The sequence below is a fragment of the Colletes latitarsis genome, chromosome 11 (genome assembly GCF_051014445.1).
Source record: "Colletes latitarsis isolate SP2378_abdomen chromosome 11, iyColLati1, whole genome shotgun sequence".
NCBI classification, from domain to species: domain Eukaryota; kingdom Metazoa; phylum Arthropoda; class Insecta; order Hymenoptera; family Colletidae; genus Colletes; species Colletes latitarsis.
Genome location: NC_135144.1, coordinates 5393154 through 5419060, shown reverse-complemented (window position 1 = coordinate 5419060; position 25907 = coordinate 5393154). Strand labels below are relative to the sequence as shown.

The window sequence follows — 25907 nt, the reverse complement described above, 5'->3', positions numbered from 1 at the left end:
ATAAGTAAATTTTGATAATGATGTCTCTTGCATCCAGTTCTTAAATATTCCAACGAGAATACAGCTGTCTATAAAATACAAAAGGCCGTTCATGCCTCTATACTTATATCACTACTTATGAATCTCAGGATATAAAATAGTTTTTATTGCGCTTCTATAAAAATTATAGGCGAATAACTTTTTTCATGGTTAAATTACGAGGTAATATTATATTTAAAAGTACTATCAAATACTGAAGGACATATATACTCAAGGTATTTTCATTACTTGAAAAATGTAATAGAAAAGTAATAATTTTATAGAATAACTTACAATTTAATTTATAAAATATCTAAAAATAATTCCAAAAATGAATTAAAGAAACAATTGTAGCAAGGTAATCACGTGGATTGTCTATTAACTAAAAGTTAAATAATAAATTAGTAAGTTTAGTACTAAAAATGTTGTAATCTATAAAATATTACTAGTGTTGGTAAATAGCAAATGGAAGTAGTCAAAGTTTAAAGAGTACTTAGAAACATAAGGTACAGATGTTTGACTATTTAGTTTTCTTAAAAATTGTATACAACAAATAGTTAACTTCACTGTTAATATGAAACTATACACTATTCCATATTTAACAACTAGATGCTAAACAATATTAACAATTTTATTACTAATAATAATTTACAAATACTGAAAATTCTCTATTAAGGACTTTTAGAAACTCCTGTATTTAAAAAAAAAAATTGTAAGATTTTGTTAATAGAAAAAAGAATATCAACTACGTTAATATTATTCTTCATTTGCATTGATTGTTTAACTTTGATGTCATTTAAAAACTAGTGCATAGTTTCATCAATCAGTGATGAATTTTAATACGAACATAATATACTTATTTCTTGCCATTACCTCTACGTTATTACTTACATGAAATAAAGCTAAACCTTCGTAATAATTGCTCTAACAGTAGTACCTATTGTTAATTCAATCAGAATTTATTATAATTCTTATATAATAGAAGGCGAAACAGTAAAAATAATTGAATTCTAAAATGGTTTCTTGTTACTTGATGTTTAATATCACAATAAGTATGCAACATTTAATAGCATTGAATAATGTTATTCAACATATGCGATATTTTATGATTTAAATATCATGAATAAAAATAAATAAGAACGAGTTATATAAGAATATTTAGTTTCTGTAATTTTATATAGATATCAATGCACAAAATTTCTCGTTTAATTACCAATGATTTCTATCAATTTAATAACCAATAATTAATTTTTGTGAAATTTTAACAGGTATTGCTTTTTTAGCAAAGCTTGTAAGACTTGATAATTGATATCAACATTATTTAATGCTGTTTGCTTTAAGAAAAAATTAAAAATCTAGAACCATAAAATATTTCTTTAAAACACTGCAGTCTAATGCACTTTCCCCACTTTGTTATGTAATTTAAATTAATTTAAAAAAATATTTGGCAATATATATCTTCTTTAATATTGTTATTTTAAAAAAATACTATACTGCATTCAGTCTAAAATAAATGTAAATAATGAATATAGCCTCAACATAATACTACAAATTACGTAATACATAAATTAGATGTTTAAAATCGTTTGCTTACGGCTTAATAATTTGTACCATTAAAAACCTAACAATAATCAGACAAAGTATAAATAAAATAACTAAAACTGTACAAAGAATATATTCTAAATATTGTTGGAGAGATCAATAATATGCTTTCTTATATAAACTTTGTCTAAAAGCATACTTTGTTATGATTATTTACAGCTATGTGCATGAAAAAGTTGAATACTTTAAAGAAATTGAACGATTTGAAACAATTAATTATATGACATATAGGTAATAGTTGGAAGTATTCTACATACTTGTTCAAGAATTTCGCTTTGAAAATTCTAATTCTAATGGGTATACTTAATCACAGTATGTGTCTTTGTTTGCACTACAAATAGAAAATTTTTGCAAGACAAAACCCGTTATTTAAAAATTCTTTGGAGGTCATACATTACTAGAAGATACAATAATGCTTTTACGTATAATCTGTAATACCGTAGTCAACGACACTTTTAGTTTCAAGTCCAATAAGGTATACATATATTTCTTTATTAGCGATAATTGTACAATTTTAAGAGGTGAAATTATATTTTCGTATACACTAGTTGTGGTAACAAAATCTGACTTTTAATTTACAACAAAAAGAATTATTATTTTCACAAAACAAATATCAAAAATATGATTATAAAGTTTTCAATATCTTTAGTAGTAGATCCGATGAATAAAATTCGTAATAAAAGTTTCATCTCTTAAAATCACTTTCATATATAAATAAACAAATATAGCAAGGATTCATTGAAATTGAAAAGAAAAGTCTCGTAATCACAATATCATTATTAAAAGTATAATTATAATATAGTCTTCTTGTAACTGATGCTACAAATAAAATAATGTCATTTTTAAAAATTAGAACGTGTTATAATTCTGCAAATTTACTTTGCTGGATCAATAAAAATATGCAAAATTTATATTTCATAATAATTATAGTAAATTAATCCTTATAATTTTAAATCTAAAATTTGCACATATTATAACTGGTCATTATCATGAAAACCTGGTGTTTATGGAGCTTGCAGTGTAAAAGACTGAACCCATGGACTGCACTGATTTAAAAATTGAATAGATTATTTTATTGGTAACTGCAATTCTTGAAATCTTTGGAAACCATATTCACCTTATTCTGACGAAACTGCACATACATTTTGATAATGTTCCTTTAGTAGTATTTCTCCATTCTATGAAGTTTATAAACCTTATAGAAATTTATTTGCAAATATATTTTAAATGCTCCTTTATATTAATGGGCAGGTAAGGCTTATTTTAGAAACATTGTACACATTTTACGTGTACTCACCTACCATATTTTTCCTCCTATTTGTATATATGAAACCTGTAAACAAAACGTAATTACTATAAAATAATTTTATGTTAATATTTTATTTAAAAAAGAAAATAGTATATTTATAAAATATGCTAACAAGAATTGAGTATTACATTTAGTATACATTATTAAAAATTTCGAATGACTGAGCTTTCTTTTAATCAGAATTAATGACAATTTGTTTTTACTATTTTCTGTTGTAACTGCGAATCGTTTAGAAATCTATATGAATATACGAGTTAGACTTACCTGATCAATATTAAATTTGTACAAGCAACAAGATTTTGTGAATATTTGTATAAATTGTGTTTTAAGTTTTAACCTTGTTGAAAAATGTAAGTATATAACACGTTATCACTTCTTGGCTCATTTAAATTCTAGCAATACTACAATTTTTAAATAGAAATATCAATCTTGAATTGTAAATTCATATCAAAATAGTTCTACTATGTATAATTATACTTTTGTTCGTATAAAAGATTTTGACTATAATATAATTATAAGCTGCTTAAAATAGAGAAATAAAATCTTCCGTTGTTGATCTTCCATGTAGATATTAGAAACTATTTGCCACTTTGAAGATTCTAATTTATGAAAGTACAAAACTATATTACTGATGCTTTTATTTACAGTCAATTATATACTTTCGACAAAAATTTAATTTTATTAAAATTTTGAATTGCAAGTATGTGCATTATAAATAAATCATATTTGTACAGGGTGTTCGGCCACTCCTGGAAAAAATTTTAATGGGAGATTCTACAAGCCAAAATAAGACGAAAATCAAGAATACTAATTTGCTGATTGAGGCTTCTTTAAAAAGTTATTAACGTTTAAATTTTCGTCTGTAGATAGGCAACCTGCATACAGCTGCGTGCGGGTGATAGTGATTCTCACTCAGCATGAGAAACTACTGGTTTACGTATCGAAAGCCTCACAGTTATCTGAGTGAGAACCACTATCACGTGTACGCAGCTGTTCGCAGATTGCCGTTGTACAAGCGAAACTTTAAAAGTTAATAACTTTTTAACGAAGCCTTAAGCAACAAATTGGTATTTTCATTTTCGTCTTATTTTGGCCTTTAGAATCTCCCATTAAAATTTTTCTCAGGGGTAGCCAAACACCCTGTATAAAATGATGACATACTTAAATTATATTAAATACGAAATTAATACTTTAAATGAGCACCAATTTGTATTTAAAGCAAAATAAGATTAAAAAAAGCATCAGAATAAATTTACCTTTCTTTGCAGAAACAAAATGTTTTTTTTGTGCTTCCTGCTGATTTATAGAACAAACAACCGTATTTGCTTCTAAAGTTGGTGAAAACTTTGAAGCCAATTTCCTTTTCTTCACGGGCGTTTCTTCATCTAGTGTTGGAACTATTTGTTTTTTAATAAACTTCGATGATTGCGCATCTATGTTTTGTAATGTCCATTTGATACCAGATTTAATGAGAATATTATTTGAAACTTCAGTTATATGTTTATCTGTGGTAAAATTCACTTTTGTAATATCCGTGTCGACCTTTATATTCATTTTAAAATGTTTAAAGCAAGTCTTGCTACCTGGTGTATGTGGCTTTTCCACAGATCTATATAATACACTTGAATCTTCCCAGACGTTATCTTCCGTGTTGTGTTGAGGGTTCTCCAGTTTGGGATCTTCCTTGAAGATTGTATTCGTTGTAGAATCTCCGTGATAGTTTAGTAAAATTTGTTGCTTTCGTGGAGACATATTTCTCAACTGCTGAATACCTACACACTTCAATTGCTTGTACATATTTCTAGATGTACATAAAGTGTGAGGTGATTTTTTACGATATGACGTGTGAAATGACGATAGTGGCAATTCGCACGTGCTTTGAATATCCTTATGATTCAGAGGATTGATAATAGTCAGTTGTGAACACCTTAGGCTCACTTCATCCGAATTAGGTTCAACAGATGATGGTATTTCTTCTTCTTTCTCCTCCTTTTTAATCTTCTTTTTATATCTCACTTTTCGCTTAGATGATCTAGATTGTGCGCTAACTTCTATTCTATGTTTCATAATATGATTTTGCTGTTCTTTACAATTATGTTGTATATTTTTCTGAATATTTCTTTGTTTCAAAGAATTTTCGCATTCTATAAATTCATATTGTGAAGTTGCAACAGTGTTACATGGTATTAAATCTGTGGAAGACAATAAGTCAGAATCTGAAGGTTGTTTTATCGCCAAAGGACTTGTTCTAAGTTCCATATAAGTATGCTTATGCGATGACAAAAAATCATCTTGTTGACTTGTGCAATTCATTACAGCATTTGATGAAACATCATTGGAAATACACATTTCAGACGAAACACGATTTACTGAATCACCGAAAGAATGAACTTCATTAATCATATCTTCTTTTTGAAAAACGTAAGATTTTTCTATTACAGTATCGGTATTAAGTTTATCAACAGGACCAGAAAGACTGGATTTAGGAAGCGGTTCTTTTAGTTCGGAAGATATGTTATCCGAATTGGCTAAGATAGTTGGCTGATTGGAAAAAGATGATATATCTTTAATTAACAAAGGAAATTCAAGCGTTTCTTCCTTATTAGAATTTAATCCAAATCCAACTACATTCACACTACTGTCGATAGGATCGTTTTGATTATCCTTCTCTTTTCGTGGAAGCACATCATCTTTATTGTTTTTTTCAACTATAACCGTTTTCTTCATATGAGAATTTAATTCCGAAATAGTGCTATCTTTTACCGAAAAAATCTCTCCCTCGAAACTCTTTTTAATTAATCGCGGATTAACTGTTTGTACATTCGAATACATAAAATCGTTTGGAGGAGAATCCATATTTGTTAATTCGAAATCTAATAAAGAGTTTAATATTCCCATTGTTCCAAGACTACCTTCGGGTAATGGTGTTATAGAATTATCTACGTCCGAAGTAATATTTTTTTCGCCCTTTTCATTTTTGTATATATGTTCAGCTTGCGAGAAAAATTCCGTAATACAATTCAACACATTATTTGAATTATCGTAATTAATTGGCGAAATTAACGAGGATTGTGAGTTTTCCAAAATTTCTTGTTCGTCTTCCATAGTCATATCTCCATTCAGAATACTGTCTAAAATATCAATATTTTCGAATTCATCTATAAAATGTGTTTTTGCTATGTCGGTTTTCAATGAAAAATCTTGCAACATAGACTCGTAATGTAAGTTTTCGGTCAGATTCTCAGTACTTTTTATATCATATGCTAAAGATTCGCTTGTATGTGCTTGGTTATTTGTTATCATAGCAACTTTATGCTCACCTATTTTCCGTGGCCGATCTGTTATAATTTCAAAACTTTCGCTGTTTTCCTCTTTAATAACCTGTTCAAATTCAGATTTAATGTGACTACAAACAAAACTTTCGAATAACTTATTTTCAGAAAAAGTACTATGATCCTTTTCGTAGGAATGTAATTCCTTTGGTTGCGAAGATGAAATCGTTAGTTTTTTACAAATGTCTGAATCACATTTTCGCTGATTTAGCACTCCGTTCGTTTCCTGGTTACCACCCAGTGTCCAACCTAACGATGACTTTACAATCTGATCCCCGGAAACTGTAGTGGAAACTGTGCACGTGTCAGTGTTGCTTAAACACTCCGGTCGTTGTTTTTCTGCGTGCACAGTCATAATGTGTTCACCGATACGATTTAAAACGTCCATGCATTTGTCTAAATCGCTCAGCATGCACATTATATTTTTATCGGAAATTGATTTCATATCCATAGTGTTATCGCGTACTGTAGTTTGCGTCGTATCCTCACTCTTTGTCGTATTAAATATACTAAAATTATGACAGACAAAAGGTTTTACTTCAATTTTCTTACTGCAATCGCACGAGACCGTTTGCTTCACAGATTCCGTTATTTGCGAACTAGTATTCAGAAATCTAGAGTCAGGTAAACGAAAATCGTTTTGTACATTCTCAGATTCGTTTCGACAGTAAGCATCAGCTTCTGTCGCACCATAATCTGTACTTGTTGGTAACTCTTGCTTTATAGACTGAGTATTTATAATACTGTTCTGGCACTCTTTTGACAAGAGTATCGTTTCTATAGAACTTTCTGGTTGTGAAAATGATTCTTCCCCAAAATTCTTACCCAGAGTACTTATTTCGCTAGATTCATTGGCTGCACTTCTAGAAAAAAGTGTATCTTGAAAAGACATATTCTGTTCTCTACTCTCCCTAAATAAGTTTAATATGGTTTTTGGTTCTTTAATATTTTGTCCAACTGGATTTAAAAGTTTCAATAAAGATAAAACTTTATTGTGTTGTATATCACTTTGCTTTAACGATAAAGTACAGATATCACATTGTTTATGCTGAAACGTGCATTTTAATTCTTTAGATCTTTTATTGCAAATGTAATCGTGTATATTCTGAGAATCAATATAATGAATATTATCTCGTAGTGGCTCTTGTTCTACCAAACTACAACAACTTTCTGTACTTTCGCTAACTTTATTGTCTGAAATTGGTAAATATTCTAAAAGGATTTTATTCACAGAATATTCTGAATTCTCTGTGCTATGGGCATTGGCAATTTCCACTAGATTTTTACACTTCACTTCATCAACTTGCTTTTCTACTTTATATTTTTTCTTCGTCATTTTTAACCATTCTAATTTTCTTTTAGACTTTTTTTTCTTGCTTTTATCTACTCGTAATGACTCATTTTCTTCAGTTAAATCGATTAATATTATTTCTCCGGGTTTTAGCTTTGATGTTTTTTTATATTTCTTAAATTTGTTGTTTTTTTTCGTAGGAAAAATTTTATTAGCAGATTTAGTGCAATTTACTTCATTTTGGATAGAATTACTATTTTGAACACAGTTCATTTCGCTTTTGTTTAATTCATAATTTATAGTACATTCTTGAATATAATTTATACCACATAATGAAATAATCTATAAATGTAAAAATTGAAAAATTAAAAATAAAAGATATATCGAATGAATGACACGTTACAATATCTGGAAATTACCTGTGATTTTTGGAAATTTTTCAAATCTGCATTTCTTGTTAAATGAGAATCTTTGAGTGGAACAGACAGTGCATCTTCAAATTCTAAGAAATTATTACATGCTGTTTTTAAATCAAATACATTTGATTGTAGTAACCAAAGTGTTTCATTTTCGTGTCCTGTGGGTGGTTTTGGTATGATCTTTAATAACTCGTCGCGCATTTTTGGCGTACATGGACCTAGGATCATTAAAGCCATTTTATTTACTTCTTTTTTCTCTTTAAGGTTTTCCTTCATTCTTTTCCATATTTTTAAAATAAGCAAATATCTGATGTAATCTATGTCTGTCAAAGATTTTACCCTTCTTTTTAAGTTTGTGATGCTTCTCCTAATATAAGACAAAATTTTGTATGAAATATATTATGTAGAAAATATTTTTATTTTGAATTGAATAATACGTGAAGAATATTAAATAGTTACGTACATGAATATAGGGTCGCATAGTTTAGTATATTTTTTAGTAATATGTTTAAGTTTAAGTAGCACTCTAAAGATATGCTTCTCTGAATTATCTAAAATGAAATTTAATATTACGTAATAATAGCATTCGTCTTTCTAACTACAAAAAAATTTTATTCGTTTTATTATAATCTTTCATCACATATTCCTTATTTTAACATACCTAAATATATCCACAATGCTGAAAGAAGTTTTGCAATTACCGAAGAAGAATCTTTAGTGTGCCTAAAAGTTTTAAGCTCCATATCTATATATATTCCTAACAATACTGACATTGCATTTAAGTATATATCACAATCACCAACATACTGTAAAAAAATAATTAGTAAATTTTTAATACTCTTATAAAATATATTTTAAAGTAATAATTTTTGATAGTACCTCTTTAATTTCATGCCAGTAAATATGAAAAAATGTTAAGGTACTATTTATATGATTCTTTAACTGTATCATATGGAGTGCTTTTTCACAATATGTATTTATACTAGTTAAAATGTTCCTGAAATATATAAATGTCCATTATGCCTCAGTTATATATTAAAATGATATAAATAGTTTATGGATGAAAAGACCTCAAACTATGTACTCTCAATTTTTTTTTAACAATGTCTAAAACTTAACAAAAATTTAAGTCCAATCCTTTTTACTTTCGTTTCTGAAGAAAATAATAATCTTACTGTGTATAAAGAGAAATTAAACGCTGTAACAGCTGAGAGCTTCTACTTCCCACAGATGAACACATCACTTTATTAAATTTAATAAGCCATGGAAATATAACTTTGGGTGTCTTAACATCAATAGATTGACTATTAAAAAGTTCTTGATTTTCATAATTTCCGGATACATTTAGGCAATCATTGTGTATCCGTTCTAAGTTTATCTCATTTCTTTCAGCCATTGTTGTATCTTTATTATAACAGCTTTCTGTAAAAAGTATTAAAATTAAGTTTATATCCAATTATCTTATACATATAAAATTATATGAGAGGTACAAAATATACATTGAATTCTAAATTACAAAATGTAATTCATAGATTTGTTTTATGTGGATTAATATTTTTATAACAATAGGTAGAGAAAGAATGTTCATTGGAAATATATTTATCTATTTATACCTCTCATGTTATATTTTAACATTAATATTTACTATTTGAGGATTCATTATTTAATGAGTTGTCATTCAAGATAAAGGAACTGCTTATACCCATGTCCTGTGTAGGCTGAGCCATAATTGCCACTAAAAGTAAACCTAAAAATGCTAAAAACAAAACAAATATACTTGTAATATTATAATATTATACGTCAACTGATTTGTCAATTTTTAATATAGTACTGTCTAATAATTATATTCTAATATTTGGAGAATTATTTATAATAGCATTGATGCCAATTTCAACAATCTTGAAGTATATTAACTCTTTGCGGCACAGGATTTCAGATAATAAAATAGACTCATGTTGCATAGAAATTTTATTGCGTTTTAAATTAAACAAAATTGGTATATTTTTATTAATAAAGGTATCACATAAACTTTCTTGTATTATAATATAGTAATTTTGAGAAATTATATCATTAAATTATAGTTTCATCAAAAATAATTATAACTCTATGTTGGGTTTTGAGATATAATTATTAGAAATGGAGAAAGACTGTTGAAATTTATGGGGCTGATTCTATTGTAAATAATTTTTATCTTATTCAGCTTTTATACATAAAACAGTAACTTATGATTCAAAAATTATATCATATCTATATCTATATGTGTTTATAAATTATTTATATTAATTCGTTAAACTCTATGTCCATTCATAGAAATAGTGTCAGATTGAAATAATATGTAAAAATATGTTTATACTCTTTTAATGGATTTTATTAAAACATACTAAATAAGAATGAGGTTTTCTGTTTGTTGTTGTTTGTTTATATACAGATACATTTTCTGTATTTACATGGTACCTAAATGAAAACAAAACTAGTTATAATTATGATGAAACTGAGAACACAGATTATATTTATAGTAATATTTTATTACATCAGGAAACAAAACATACAAAAAGTTATCAGTATATAAGTAATCATTACTAGAAATTTACACTCCTGGACAAAAAGGTAGCACACATGTGCTATCTTTAATTGCTCGGAAACAACGTAAAATTTTTCAAATGTAATAAATAGTACGTAAAGGTCAAAACGCAAGAAAAAGAAACATGTTAAAAGACAAGAACGCTCTCACAAATATTCACAGTTCACAGAAGAAAACATGTAAATACCAAAGGCAAAATGATAGCACATTTACAAAATCCCTAGATAAATTTATTCTAGAAACATAATTTACATAGAAATTAGTAATGAGTATAACTGCCTTTATTCTCAATGACTTCAATCATTCAATTTATTAATGATTTATACAGTTTTTTTAATGTTTCTTGGGGTAATTTGTCCCATTCTTTTACGATGGTTTCTTTTAATTCGTGTATATTCTGATATTGCCTTCCATTTTTGTATATGGCACATGCTAATTCACCCCAATTCTCTATTATATTTAAATCGGGGAAGTGGGCAGGCCATGGCAAAACTGCAATCTTTTGATTTGTAAGGTATGCTTTTACAATTTTAGCACAATGCACGGCAGCATTGTCATGCTGAAAGATGAAATTTCCTTTTGTAATCCTGTCTGCATGTTTATGTATTTGCTCAAATATTAAATCTATATACATTTTACTGTTCATTTTGCCATTAATGAAGTTTATATCAGTTTTCCTGTATAACCAATTCTGGCCCAAACCCTTATCTCACTACCACTCATTTGTCATCATTCTCTTACAATTTCTTCCTTTCGTATATCATAGTAATAATACGAAAATCCATCAGCACCATCCAAATTGAATTTTTTCTCGTCCGTAAATAAAATTCTTCTCCATTTTCACTTCCAGTGAATTCTGGTCTTTGTGAATGCTACTCATTCCTTCTTGTGTTGTTCTGTTAAGGGGAGTTTTTGTTTCATCTTCAGTCATTGAATAAACTTACACCTCTGAAGAACATAGCGTACACTGTGGATGTTCGCTGTCACACCTGATCGACAATCAATTTTATGAGATGTTAGTGCAGAATTTAATGCAATTCGTATAATGGCCTGTTTATCTCATTCCCATAAAGACAATGGCCTCTCAGAATTTTTTTTTGCCATAATTTGCCAGGTCTTTCAACAAATTACATATAACTTTTTGGCTTCCTTTCACAATTTTTGAAATTTGAGAAACATTCAAATTACAACTTTTCAGCTCAATGATCTCTCTAATCTCACTCTCATTTAACTTATTTCCATGACCCATATCGACGCTTGATCATGTAATAAACAACACCTGTTCACAACTGCTCAAGAGATCGTGAACTACTGTATAATATCAACAGAAAGTTCAGTGTATTATCATTTTGCCCTTCGTGTTTACATGTTTTTTTCTGCAAATTGCGAATATTAGCAAGATTGTTCTTATTTTCTAACGTGCTTTTTCCTCCTACGTTGTGAGCTTTACGTATTACTTTTTATACTTGAGAAATTCTACATAGTTTCTGAGCAATTGTCCAGGAGTGCATGCTGAATAAATATATAGCATAAAATATACTTATGGTAGATTAATACATTTAAGTCAGTTATGTTTGAATGACAATATTGGCAGATGTAAATTAAATATATTTTGTATGTTCTTATCTATATTTGAATATCAAACAAACATAAGAGAATTTCCAATATTTTTACAAAGAATAATTATTGATAATAAATACAAAACTTAATGTTTGCAAAAGTATGGATCCTAAAAAAAAACATCTTTAAATTTGGTTTAAAATTTTCTATGTTAACAAAGTAAATTTTATTCTAAAATATCAACAACAATAAACAAAAATTTAGAAAAGAAATGTTATTGTAAAGAAAAGAAGAAACTAAATTATAATATTTACAAAAAACTCCAATGCAGTTTGAAAAATATCATAAAAAGAAAAGATTTCCAACACTATTAACATTTGTAATAATTTCTGTCATAGAATAAAAAGAACGAATTCAATTCAGACAATCTAATATATTTGTTTAGATTTAATCATATTATTTTAATTTAGGTATGCAGAAATTAAAATATGAACTTCGATAATTTAAAATGTGAAATATACATGTATTATCACTCATCATAATTGTGGTCAGTTTTATTTCAATAAGTACACTGTGTCAATACTTTTCTTTAGCACTGTATATGTAACAAAGTAAACACCGGGATGAGAAAGGGAACGCTACCTACTTTCCTTAAGTCACATCCAGCGTGGTATTCCGACCAAACAAAAGGATATAAAATCAAATTAAACGATAATCAGCCACACCGCGACACAGTAATTAGCACAAAATCCCGCATTCCCGCAATCGTTAGATACGATCGCGTGTCGGTGTTTGAAACGCGTCATGCAGAAAATCTGGAGGTCTAATAGTCAATAACAAACGTACGCAAATTTCCCTTGATCCGAACTTATTTCTGGAAGCGTGTCTAGAGCGCAGAGACCGAATGTCCCCCCACTCTTTTGGCTATTTTATATCGTATACTACTAATACATACCCGCAACAAAATGAAGCTAAATGGGTACGACAGTCACTGTTTTTTTGCCGTGTATTACCATTCTCATTGCTTCAGTTTTTCGTATTCGCAATAGCGCTCGGTCGCACGCGACGATATTTTACTGCGGCTTGCGCCGTCTGCTGTCGATGTACTCGAAACTTACGACAGTTCTTCGAAAATCGAGTGAACGCGATGCCTTGCAATGACGCTAAGGTAACGCCGCCGTGATCGTAGCTTTCAAAGCATTGGTGCTAAAGCGTGAAAACAGGTACGGGCGCACCCTTTGAGGGACCCTAACGCAAAATCACAATTATCAAATAGAATTGAAATTATTTAAGAATTTTACTACGAATAGCTTTTGAATATTTGCTCTATTTAAATAATGCGGAAACTGATAATGTGTTTAAATGTTATAATAATTTCTTTCATTGTGTCACTATTTCGAGAATGAACTCTGACATAATGAGAATGACATTCAATCGCTCTTATTCCCCCTTGTGAAGCGAATCTTACTCGGTTATATTTATATGATGACGATTGCAGTTAATTATAATATTATATATTTTTTAGAAAGTAATACGTATATTTCAATAGTTTTCATTATATTTTATATTTTCTTATTCGTTAATGTTTACGTTCGTGAAATCTTTACTTTAGTAACTTTACCGTAAATCTGTATTTTTTTATGGTTTTTCACAAAATTTGCATTTTTTTTACATTAAAGGCTTAACATTTTAAGAAATTATAGTATTCGTATGACAATCCCGATGATTTTTGAGTATGTAACAGAGAATGAGATTGTGAACAACTTTTATCTCAACAATAATTGTCGCTCAGCCTTAGTTTTTGAGATATTTGCAAAAATTTTTGCAAGGGGCCACGAACGTACGTAACGAGTGGACAAAAACATTTAATTTAACCAATTTCAATGATATACAAACCCTAACTCATATATGTATAATGTCACACGATATAAACGACATAAAAAATAGCCAAATGTAATCACTAAAACCAATTGTCGAAATATTGATTAAATTAACTTATTAGTTTTAACTAATTTGTTTTAGTGATTAGATTAGGTTTGCCTGTATTTTATATACGATATTATGCATATATGAGTTAGGTCTGGGTTATTGGTTCAATCAAATCTTTTTTTTCTACCCATTATACATATACGCTCTCTTGTCGGTCGCCCAGATGTGAATAGTAGACAATCGGCGACCCCTTGCAGACGCAACGCGCCTACGGTACACGGCAGGTATATCGGGATCGCTCCATGGATACTATAGTTTCTTAAAATTTTTAGTCCTGTTTATAAAAAGAAATGCAAAAGGGCATTACTTTTTCAACTTCCCCATCTACATTTCTTTTCAATACCGAAGTATAGCCTTTTCTAAAAAAATATACAAATTTAGAGCAAAGCCACTAACGCAAACATTTACCCTAGCTGTTCTAGGAAGCAGCAGGGATAATGTGACACATTGAGAGAAAACTGGTGATAAAATAAAAGAAATCATCGTTCATTTTGTCGTTAGCTGATTCAGATCACACGTACGAATGAATCGTTACGGTGAGTAAAATTGATGATTTCTAAAATAATTTGCATGCACATAAACATAAATAAATACAGTTGTACTATACAGAACTGGAAAAATGATTAGCGGAATAACACAGAGGCAAGAGGGAGAATTCATCCCTACCCCTAACGTTACTCTAGTCACCACCTTGATAACGATATTACATGCAGTTATGATGTAACTTATATTCATTAAAAATAATTCAAAAATCTATCACGCAGAGTTACATTTACTTAGTCACGTCTTCCTTACGTCATTTCTTTCTTCTAATATAGTTTCTAATATTTCGAAAGTTTTGAACATTTATTTGGATTTTTTTAATAAAAGAAAAACGACGCTGTTTGTGAAATTTGAATTGTATGAATATAAAAGTTACATTAAGTTCACAATTTGCTTAGTTATATATTTAAATTTAAACTGGAGGAGTGATATTATAGTGACGTTCATACTGTTGTCAGAGTGCCAAAGTGAACAATATAAACAAAACAGAAGCGCGTGAGCATTCAAACCGAATGCACCCTCAGTATGCACGCCACTGAGGACAGAAGTTGCACACCGAAGCGCAGACGTTACTCGAACTTTTCGACTATAATAACCGCTAGCGGCCGATCACGTATGTGACATGGCGTCCGGGTAGAAAGAAAGTTGACTGTTAAATAAGCGTTAATGTTGTTTTTATGACATTGACCGACCGAAAAGGGAACATCCGAGGCCGCGAATTTCCCACAGACACCGGCATTGATGGTAATGCATGCGAGGAAACCCCAAAGGATCAGCGATGGGTAGGGTACCGCCGTCAAATACCCAATCCTGACACAACCAACCTCTACTCACCTCACCTCTCATCTCCAAAGTCCGTCCATCCGACCCACTCGACATCACTAACCGCCATTCGCGGGAGATTTTCCTCGATGGAAATTTCATTTACCATCCTGGAATACCCGCTGTCTTGTGACTTTATTCACGATTTATTCTGTATGATTTCAGGTACTTCGAAAAGCACCAGGCCCATCCCTATCAGGTAAATATCATTCGAGTAATTGATATCGGAGGTTTCGGAGGGGGGTAATTCGTTTACAGTACAATTGCACCAGAGCTGGGTAAACTTTGAAACTGAAGTATTTAAAATATCATTTTAAATAATGAACACAACTGTAAATGCAAATAAAATAGTATTTTAAGTCTAACATGAAAAAACGTAATAAGTAAAATAGTTCCATTTAAATAACTAAAAGAATTTTTCAATTGCCAAATAAAATGTTTTATTTATGGCTTTGTATTGTTTAAAATATTTTATGATGATGAAAATAAAACAGAATAGACTGAAACTGAAATTGATATTTAGAACAGAAATTGAATAAAATTTTACGTAAAAATGTTTTGTAGATTATCAACTCGATAAATCTATTTTGAGTTTTAAGGTAATACAGCTAAGATCTGAATCCGAGTCATAAATTATTGTATTTGAATTCTGTAGGCTTTATGTACGTTTTACAAGAGGTAAAATAAATGTAAGCATGAATTTAGGTAGTTTGTGTTTAATCACTAATATATTATGCCTTATTGCCAAAATCGCAAGATATTTGAAACCTTTGTAAATATTTCAGGGTTACAAATGTAAAATTTTTACTCCATTTTCTAACTGTTTAAATAATATTTTTACGTCTAGAATTTATATATTACATTTCAAGTGTCATTTTGTTTGCATTTATTCTGATAGTTTACTATTTAAAATAATATTTCAAGTCATATTCATGCCCATGCATACATAATTGTACTGTAGTTTTTATTCATCTGTGCTTGAAAGAATCCTAATTTTTATAATTGCTTTATGTCTTTTCCTTTGAAAAAATTGTTCTCATGGTTCTTTCATATTTCATGCATTGGTCTTTCTTTTAGTTTGCTAATAATTAGATTATATTTGGTACAGATTGTCGAAAGAAAATTTTATTATACATTAATATTTTTTATGTTTTATCTGTGTCGGACTCATTTGTTATGAGCAAGTGTAATAAATATTGGACGATTTATGGATACATATTAGTTATTTACGTATTAATGTATTAGAATTGTTCATAAATGAGTATCAGAACAAGCATAGTTACTTTGCTCAAAATGTCTGATATGACTTGCATATTGTAAATTTTGGTTTCTTTGTTAATAAATATGTGATAAACTTTTCATGTTAAGAATTGAAATATTTCGTTAAAAAATATTAAATAACTTAATTTAAAGTAAATTATTTTTCTACAAAATGTTTACAGTATGAATAGAAGAAAGCATGCAAGTGTTTAATTATAATATGATTATTGAATGTTTATAATAACAATTCACTGTATAGATAGTTTTTTCTCATTGTGTTTAAAACATTACAATAAAAATAATTGGACTGTTCGTATTTTCTTGTGAATATGTTATAGACATAATTATAATATTGTCCTTGACCATTACATATTGTAATTATTAATTATAATAAGTAATTAGTGTGCATTATACATGCTTATTTTTGTAATATATCATGTATAATTTAAATTGATTAAAACGTAGATAATATATAAGTTCATGTAGATTTACTATTTTAGATGAAATACAAAAATTTTGCTTGATCTTGTAAACATAACCTCACTTTCAAAAAATCAATAATCCATTCTTTTACATTGTGTAGATTACTAACAGTATATTGGAAATGTTACATAAATGCAATAACGTATCTTCTGCCACTAGTAATTTACTTTTAGAAGTTATAGTTTTTATAATAGTAATTTAGTTGTTATTAATTGAACTTAGACTCTTGTGTACATAACTTGCAGGGCTGTTGTTGTGTCAAACCCTTTTTTAAGAAAACACAGTACATAATTAAGTATTTTTTGTATAAAAGATATTTAGAGCAGTTATTTTTTCTGCACATATAGATATATTATTTATATTATACTTTTCATTGCAATGATGATGATATGATAACATTAATTTTAATTATAATGTAACAATACTTCATTTTATTGTGTTAACGTTTTTAATAAATGTACGTCACAAATATTTTGTAAGAATAAAAAAATCAACACATAAAGGAAAAACAATCTTTAGTAAGTTAAATGCTGAGAATAATTTGTTGATAATGCCTAACAAACTTATACTTATTTATAGAACGCAAAGTACAGCAGTTCTAAGGGTGGCTACTCCTCATCAACGACATCATCAGATAGTCGTTACGAAGGACGTATGCGGGATTCCCCAAATGGCAACTCTTACAGTCCAGCAGCAGGTTTGGGTTTGGGCATGGGAACAGACAGAGATAGCCCTCGGAACTACACATCTAAGCCCCTTTACAAGAAGGAGAGAGAAAATAGAGACTATAAGTTATCCTCCTCTAGGGACAAGTATTCTGGTAATTAACTTTCATATTCTTTTTAATCTAATATAATGTAGGATAACATTGTATAAGGTAATATTAATAGTCGGAAGCATTCTTAACATATTAGAGACATGTAGTGATAAACTTATAAAATTATATATCTGTATCTGGAAAACATATAACACTATGTCATAGAAATAAAATTCGTGACAGCAGTAGCCAATAGAATATTATTATTATTATTATTATTATTATTTTACAAGTATTCTTACAATAGAAATTATTAAGGCTATAACAACTCATTTATTATTGTATGATATTCACATTCTTCCTTGAAAGAAAACAATATTAATATTCTTCAACAATGTAATTTCTTTGAATATTGTTTTTATGTTTTAACGTTATCTATGGAATGTATGATAGGCTTTTGGTAAACAAGGTAAAAATTGAAGGAAATATTTGTTTTGTTGATTTGGCGACTGCTTGTAAAATGACTAATAATTTAATTTCTTTTTTCCTTATTCTTCTAAAATTTATTTCTGTGAATTGTCAATTTTTGTCAAAAGATGTTTTGAAGTACAACATACCAATGTTTTCCTGTGTGAAACAACACTGGTTGTTTATTTATATCTACCTGCTTAAATAAAAGAAGTGATTGTGGTACATTGTAAAGAGAATTAGACGTAGTATTCTTTTAATCATGTTTATTTCGTTTATTAATTAAGCTAGAGTACAGTATTACACTATTAGAAATTACAGGAAAGAATATTTAAAACCTATAAACAATTAGTTTTTATAAAAATTTAAGACAGTGTCATGTACCTCCAGGATACAGATATATTGATCGGACAGTTCAGTGAATTTGCTTTATAACAAAAAATGATACAGTCATTTTTGCTATAACCCAATAATATTATTTCTAAAGAATGAGGATTATATTATATTAAGAAATGTTACAAATTGTATTGCTGAAACAAGTAACTTTATATTATTGAATAAGAAGTTAATATATTAACGAGATTATTATTATTATTAGGATGACATTATCATAAACATTTAAAGATTTCAGAGTAAGGTTTTATAAGCTTTATACTTTGCAAATTAATTTTTGTAGAGAAAGAAATATTACTTGTTGGTGTGTAATAATATTTATAGCATAAAGTGCGACTCATATGTAACTACTTAATTAATATAAAAATTAAATTCATATTTATCATATTTATATTTTGTATCAATTGTTTTAATAATGGTATTTTAATTATTACTTAAAGGTGATTACATTGTCAATATTTCATTATATGTGTCATAGATAATTGTTTTGAAGTCAAAAATATAGTATTATATACTAGTTTAGGAAATTAATTATTTACAAGATTCTATATATTATAAGGATAATGTATTATTCTGCGTTTATCTTGTTTGAAATAATTTTTAATTATAATAATAGGAGATTCCTATGTTACATAGTAATTTAATCATGTAATAGAAAGCTGCGTTATGGCAAAATCGGCTGTATAACATTCCTTTGCTTTGAGAATTAAAGTTTTAATTCTTCTTTCTTCAGTATAAAAACAGGATTGTGTCTTAACATTTTCAGCTGTAACATGCTTGCTTGCATATGTGTAGATTGTGCACGATCCCCAAAAGACAAGAGAAGCCGTGAGAGCAGAGATTCAGAACACAGGACCAACCACGATAGGAGTAGTGGAGAAGTAAGAAATTTGTTGGCAATTATTTAACCCTCCGGCAAGCGCGCTTTTTATCGTAAAACTAAAACAAATATTTAGATCAAATATATAGAAAAACCTTTAAATGAGAAATAGAAAAAGATTCAAAGTCGATTCGATCACAGAAAAAAATATTTTTGGCGAAAGACTAAGTCGTGTACTCTGTAGATGGGTGCGCCTGCCGGTGGATTAACTCATTAGAGTGGACAAAAAAATTGTACATATATATTTTTCCTTATATGTGTAATTTAAGTATACCACACTTTTTAATTTTCTTGTAAAATGTTTTATCAGATTGAAATTAAAAATATATGTATTAAACAAATGTATAGTACTGCTTCTACTCTCAGAACTAAATTGAGATCATTATATTTTATATAGAGAAATTTGGGCGAGACTTATTCTTGGAATTGGTTAAATTCTAACAGGCTGCTCAAATAGGTTTTTTTAATTATACAACTGTCAGCTACTTGAGAGATGATTCCATCGCAAGTATCTTTAACATAAATTGATGCAAAAAGTGAGGCAGTGCTGTACTTAAACTTTATACACATATTTATAGAAATAATTACTAAACATTTTGTGATATTATTATCTTCAATGCTTCCTTATACATTTATGGACTGTTGAACAATTTGTACATAGTCATAGTCCTAAAATTTGTTAAAAGAATTTGTACGTCTTTCACAACAAGTGATTAACATTTGAATATTTTGTATGCTTTTATAGATTTTACATCCTATAAAATTATCATCAAATTCATCGAGAGAGTCTTCATCTCAGAGGAAACCATCGCATAATTCCTGTCAGGTCAGTATCAAATATATTTCGATATTTACTAATGAAATTAGCAGTGGAATCATGTATTTATGGAACACAACAATATTTTTACGCACATATCATTAATTAATGAAATAAAAAATAAGGATTATTATAGTTCAATCAGTTTCTTTTTAAGTTGAGTATTGTATACAATAGAACCATTACATTTAATATGTGAAATGTAATAGGAACAGTTGGTTAAAAGTTATTAGAATCTGCAAATTAGTTAATATCATTAATTAATAATATACAAATTGATACTTTGTCAAGGTATTGTAATATACAAGAAGTGTAACATCTTTCTCAAAGTGTTAAGAAATTTTGAAGAATTGAGATTTGGTAGGTGAACAGGATCAGCAACGTGGACAAATGTAATTTCAACTTTTCGAACAAGTTTTGGAATTTGTATAAATATTTTCCATCCATTCAATCATTTCCGGAAATTTTAGAACAGTTTGTTTAGGACAAACGCGGTGATGAACGAGGAGGTGCAATGGAACGTTCGGCCAGGTTTGGTGATTGGTCAGAACATATGAGTTCTTCGGGCAAGAAGTATTATTACAACTGTAAAACAGAAGTTTCTCAGTGGGAAAAACCACGGGAATGGATTAGTCGAACAGATAATCGACAACGTCAGTCCAATGATTATTCTTCTAGGTCAAGTACGTCTAACAATATTATATCATTAAATCTGTTGTCTTACTATAAAAAAATTTATTTACGTAATAATTCACAATATTTATTAGTGGCAGTAATTTATATACCGCTCAAAATAAGTAAATTACCTATTTAATGATTGTGTTGCCGAGTTAACTCTTTGTGGCATAGGATTTCAGATAATAAAATAGATCCATGTTGCATAGAAATTTTATTGCATTTTAAATTAAACAAAATTGGTATATTTTTATTAATAAAGGTATCACATAATGTAAAAACATAAAAAACATAAAAAAAGATTGTCACAATAAACCTTCCACTTGCAACAATTGATGAACCTGTATTGGCATGTTGAATGTTGCTAACACAAGTGAATACATTTGTAACATTTGTTGAAGATATTACCAACTGCTTTACGTAAATGAAACGAAATATAAACCTATGCGTATGCAGCTATTTCAATATTTCGAGGTGGGACTAAAAATGTCCCACCATGCGTTACGGTGCATCAAAAAGGTGGGACACTTTTAATCCCACCGTGCCCCAAAGAGTTAAGGGGCATCAAATATTTAACAATCTCTAACATGCTATACAAATTGGGTACTCGGTATTAATGTCCTAATGCAATATATTATTTTCTTTTATTCTTAATAGTTGATTTATTTTGTTAATTTGTCCAAACGCGTGATTTTTTAATTGTTCTAAACAGTACAAGGAATGTTAATAAATTTCCATTATCGCATAATGTGTGCTAGTTACAATAATTAAAATCGTATTATTCTGTATAGAAGATCTTAATTTTCGATTTTCTCGACTCGCAGGTCACGATAAACATTCCAACTCGCGATCAAATAGCAGTAGCAGTGTGCGAGATGGTAAATCATCACGTCAGTCCGACAAACGTGAATATTGGAGTTCATGCAGTGGAAGCGGCGGCGGTAGTAGTAGAGAAGAGGTTTCAGCTAGGGAAAGGGAAAAAGAAAAAGAACGGGAACGGGAACGAGAAAGAGATCGGGAACCATGTAGAGAAGATGCGGGAGTGGAGCGCCAAGCTCAGGATATGGACATTTCACCGGGTGATTCTACACCGACTTCTGAACCTCTCACATCTTGCACTCACGATTCACTGCCGCAAGGTCCTGTTTTGTTGGCCACTGGTATGTCCCATTTAGAGGGGTATTTTTTTCTCGAGTCAAAATAAAACAATAATTAAGATATTAAAAAAAAAAGAAATTACTAAGTATTTTAATCTATAAATTTGCTATATATTTACTCATCTTTGAAGAAGGTTTACAAATTTTTATATGAGAAATAATGCCAAGAGAATGGGTATATCAGGTGGATAATGATGTGAAATATTTTGCAAGAGTGATTAAGACATTTTTAAATGATAATAATATTTGTGTGACGAAATGGCCTGCATAATCTACGAATCTTAATCGTATTGATATGCTATAGATTGATGTGAAGGGAAGAATTATTTATTACCATACAAGAAATATAGAATTTGAATACTAGCTAGTAACTGTGCAAGACTTACAGAATCTATGCTGTGGTGTGCTGTAGTTATTCAAAATAAGGGTCTAAATACAAAATATTAATATGTTACATAATTTTGACTTAAAGAAACTTCAGAAAATATAGATATTTTTTAATCGTAGTAAATTAAAAAAAAGAAACTATTGTGTTATTTCATTACATATATTGTAAACTCATAGAAAGGAACAATTAATTTTCATATACTTGCTTGATATATGATCACAATAAATAATATTCAATTCTGTTAACTGTACGTAAGTATATGGTCATCACTGTAAAAAAATAATAAAAAAAGTCGGTCTTTTTCACTCGAAAAAGATATTACCCCTTAAATAGTATAACAGTGACGAAGCAATAGAGATTAGTAATGGATTGATAATTGGTTACAGCATTACCTCGATTAACATCACACCCACCATCGACACCACAAACACCTGGAAAACTTAATTCACCAACACAACAACAAGGAAATAGTAATGCTCCAGGTCCACCTGTGTCGTTAGCAAATCTCCCTAGACTATTGTCTCAAATTACAGGCAACAAAGAACAGCCTGATATTACACCACAAAAGGCATTGCAAACATTGCAAACGGCCGCCATCCTCTTGTCTCGACAAGTAAGCATACACTTATAGTTTGAGATTGGTAATTTTATTAATGTGCTTAATTAACTAGTGTATTAGGCTGCTGGAAAGTTTTTGTCACTTTTTTGAGGTAAAAGTATGAATATTGTTTACCTCTTTAGATCTTTCTTTTAAGAGTATATAATTATCCCTCCTCCTGCTCATCATTTAGGTTTTATGATATTTTTAGTAAGATACCTGTGTCTTTTCGTAAAAAAAAAATTCCTCCATATATTTCTAAATACACTATATTTCCTGCAAGAAATTGTTATATCTATTGTAAAGTACGACAAACGTAAGAAAGAAAAGTAATTTGAGAGTATAAGTATATTTTTATCAAATGGCATTTATACCTGCAATGAACGGTAATCTTTTGCATGTTTTATTATATTAAAAAAAATTTCAACACCTCTCTAAAGACAGCACAGACTTTCCAAACAATTTAAATCGTATTTCTTTTATTTAACTTATTTATTGTCATTATTTTTAAATTAATAAATGTTGATAATCAATCTTGACACTAATTAATAAACACTCTACAACAATGGTTTCTAAACTTTTTGGAAGGCGTCTCCCTTTGACTCCTAAAAAAGAGAATTTGTATGCTTGAACTTTATAAAGAAATATTATTATTATTTATATATCTATTACTGATATTATTTTTTATAAAAAAAAAATAGCAAAGAATTTGTTTACAAAGCTTTCTTATATTCAATAGGTTTCAAGATAGCATTACAAGATGAATTTTCTAAGGGTAGTTTCACCTCCTAAATTTTAATTACAGCCACTCTACAGACATACAAAGATTCGTTAAAAATGTGGAGAGCTGCATTCCGTGGATATTTCTTGTCAAATGCAATTAAGAAAGATTCATGTGACTATGTTAACTTACATTGTTAACTGTAGTGAATTACAACATATAAAGATAATAATAATTTTTCTTTATAAGTCAAAGATGTAGTTTCTGTGAAGCGCGAGTTTTTATGATGTAACTAATAAGAATTATAAAAATTATTTGATTATGCTATTATATTTTAGCAGTCATCTAGCGGAGACCGGAATAATAGTGGAAATGACGTAATGGTCCCGCTAAAAGTTGACACAAGCGGCAACGTTACAAGTGAGGGACCACCTACTCCCACACATTCGGAAACCCTGGACTGTATTGATGCTCGAAAATGTATGTTGCCAATGAATGATAAATCTAATATCCACGTAAATTTTAGAAATTTATAGAATGTTATTATTATGTCCTTATTTCTTTTTTCACAGTAACAAGCCCTGGGGGGACGAATTCTGGAGTACAAGGTCTAAGCTCATTGCAAAGTCTTAGCACATTAGGTTCCCTTGGAAATTTAAGTAATACAGGTTTACAAGCATTGTCTAGAGTACAGCCTCCTTTAACACCTTCTTTAACACCGTCACTTGCTAATCACTATCGGGAAGATTTAACGCAACATGTGCGTGCCTTTCCTGCTGATATTCTTGAGAAACAGGTACACACACACATTCATAAAATAATAAATCACACATTCATATGAATATACGAATTGTATTATTTAAAATGTTTGGATAATTGTAATTAACAGGCACAGAAACTTAGCGAAGAAGCACACACAATGGGAAGTTTGCAGTGTACGAGAGTTTCAGCAGAGTTAAAAACGGCGCGATCGATAGTGAGGTTGACAGAAATTCAGGCAACGTTACAGGAACAAAGGTACATGTTACTTTTTGTTACGATAAGAATTTATCTGTCAAATAACCAACTTAGCATATTCCAACACATTCAACGCGATAAACTTCTCTTTTTTAATATTCTAGGATATTATTTCTCCGTCAACAAATTCAAACATTGGAGGAACTAAAATCCCAAAATTCCTTCATGTCTGATGATTCTTAGTGTAAGAAACTTTATAAAGTAATTATAATTACAATCTATACTGAATTCATGCAAAAAATAAAACATAATTATTAATATTCTCATTAATATTGAATAATTAAGATTGTACCTAAATTATAATATCATGATAGAAGTGATAAATAGTAATGAATGTGGGGCTGCCTAGAGAGGATTGGCTGTTCCATTTATCAGCTAACGAGTCTTATTACAATTAATTAGGAAACCCACCTCTCTGGGAAGCACAGGAGGCCTACCCAACACGCAGACACAACACTAAGTAAATAGAAAAATGAATCTATTCTATCAGTTCATTGCAAACTATTGAATTGTCCACATCGTCTTGTATTACCTATGTTATACGTGTCAATGTTTCATATCCCAAGATTAAGCGGCATTTTAACTAGTTGAAACATTTTTGTTGTAAATCTCGGAATAAAATTCGTGCCAGAAACTTTAATTCAGTTCTTTACCGCCATTATCACACCTAACTCCCGTAGGTTATGTGAAAGAAAATGTTTTTGCTTTCTAATTATAGGTATTTTTTTCCAATGCAATGTGTTAAAAAAGAATAAAAAATAAAATAAAAGCTTTTTGTATATAATGAAAGTTCTTAGAGAACGAAATCATAACTTGTATAGAATTTT

General features: G+C 29.2%; 3 protein-coding genes across 8 annotated transcripts in view; 1 reads left to right on the top strand and 2 right to left on the bottom strand.

The window, feature by feature from the left end:
• Glurib (Glutamate receptor IB) overlaps positions 1-25907 on the bottom strand; it is a 999595-nt gene that overhangs the window by 257318 nt on the left and 716370 nt on the right. The gene's annotated exons all lie outside the window — the stretch shown is intronic.
• On the bottom strand, positions 722-13305 carry LOC143347961 (uncharacterized). 3 transcript variants are annotated; one of them, XR_013080679.1, is made up of 9 exons: positions 13068-13305; positions 9147-9393; positions 8851-8968; positions 8633-8777; positions 8435-8522; positions 7972-8338; positions 4186-7894; positions 3194-3528; positions 722-2953 (listed from the first exon to the last, which is right to left on the bottom strand). XR_013080679.1 is itself a non-coding variant. In XM_076777646.1 (9 exons), the coding sequence occupies exons 2-9, from the start codon at positions 9696-9698 to the stop codon at positions 2904-2906; spliced, it is 4806 nt and encodes a 1601-aa protein (XP_076633761.1). In that variant the 5' UTR covers positions 9699-9727; positions 12759-13044; the 3' UTR covers positions 722-2903. The 3 variants fall into 3 exon arrangements, 1 of the variants encoding a protein (XP_076633761.1); XR_013080680.1 differs by lacking the exon at positions 13068-13305 and adding an exon at positions 12759-13044; XM_076777646.1 differs by lacking the exons at positions 3194-3528; positions 13068-13305 and adding exons at positions 9617-9727; positions 12759-13044.
• Wcy (WW domain-containing adapter protein with coiled-coil wacky) lies at positions 15231-25712 on the top strand. 4 transcript variants are annotated; one of them, XM_076777674.1, is made up of 13 exons: positions 15232-15426; positions 15632-15665; positions 17789-18029; positions 19623-19708; positions 20453-20533; positions 21009-21207; positions 22024-22359; positions 23131-23357; positions 24402-24543; positions 24636-24859; positions 24953-25080; positions 25185-25264; positions 25483-25712. In XM_076777674.1, the coding sequence occupies exons 1-12, from the start codon at positions 15386-15388 to the stop codon at positions 25261-25263; spliced, it is 1818 nt and encodes a 605-aa protein (XP_076633789.1). In that variant the 5' UTR covers positions 15232-15385; the 3' UTR covers position 25264; positions 25483-25712. The 4 variants fall into 4 exon arrangements, with proteins under 4 accessions (XP_076633790.1, XP_076633789.1, XP_076633791.1 ...); XM_076777675.1 differs by having other exon boundaries at positions 15231-15426; positions 24405-24543; positions 25185-25712; XM_076777676.1 differs by having other exon boundaries at positions 15270-15388; positions 25185-25712.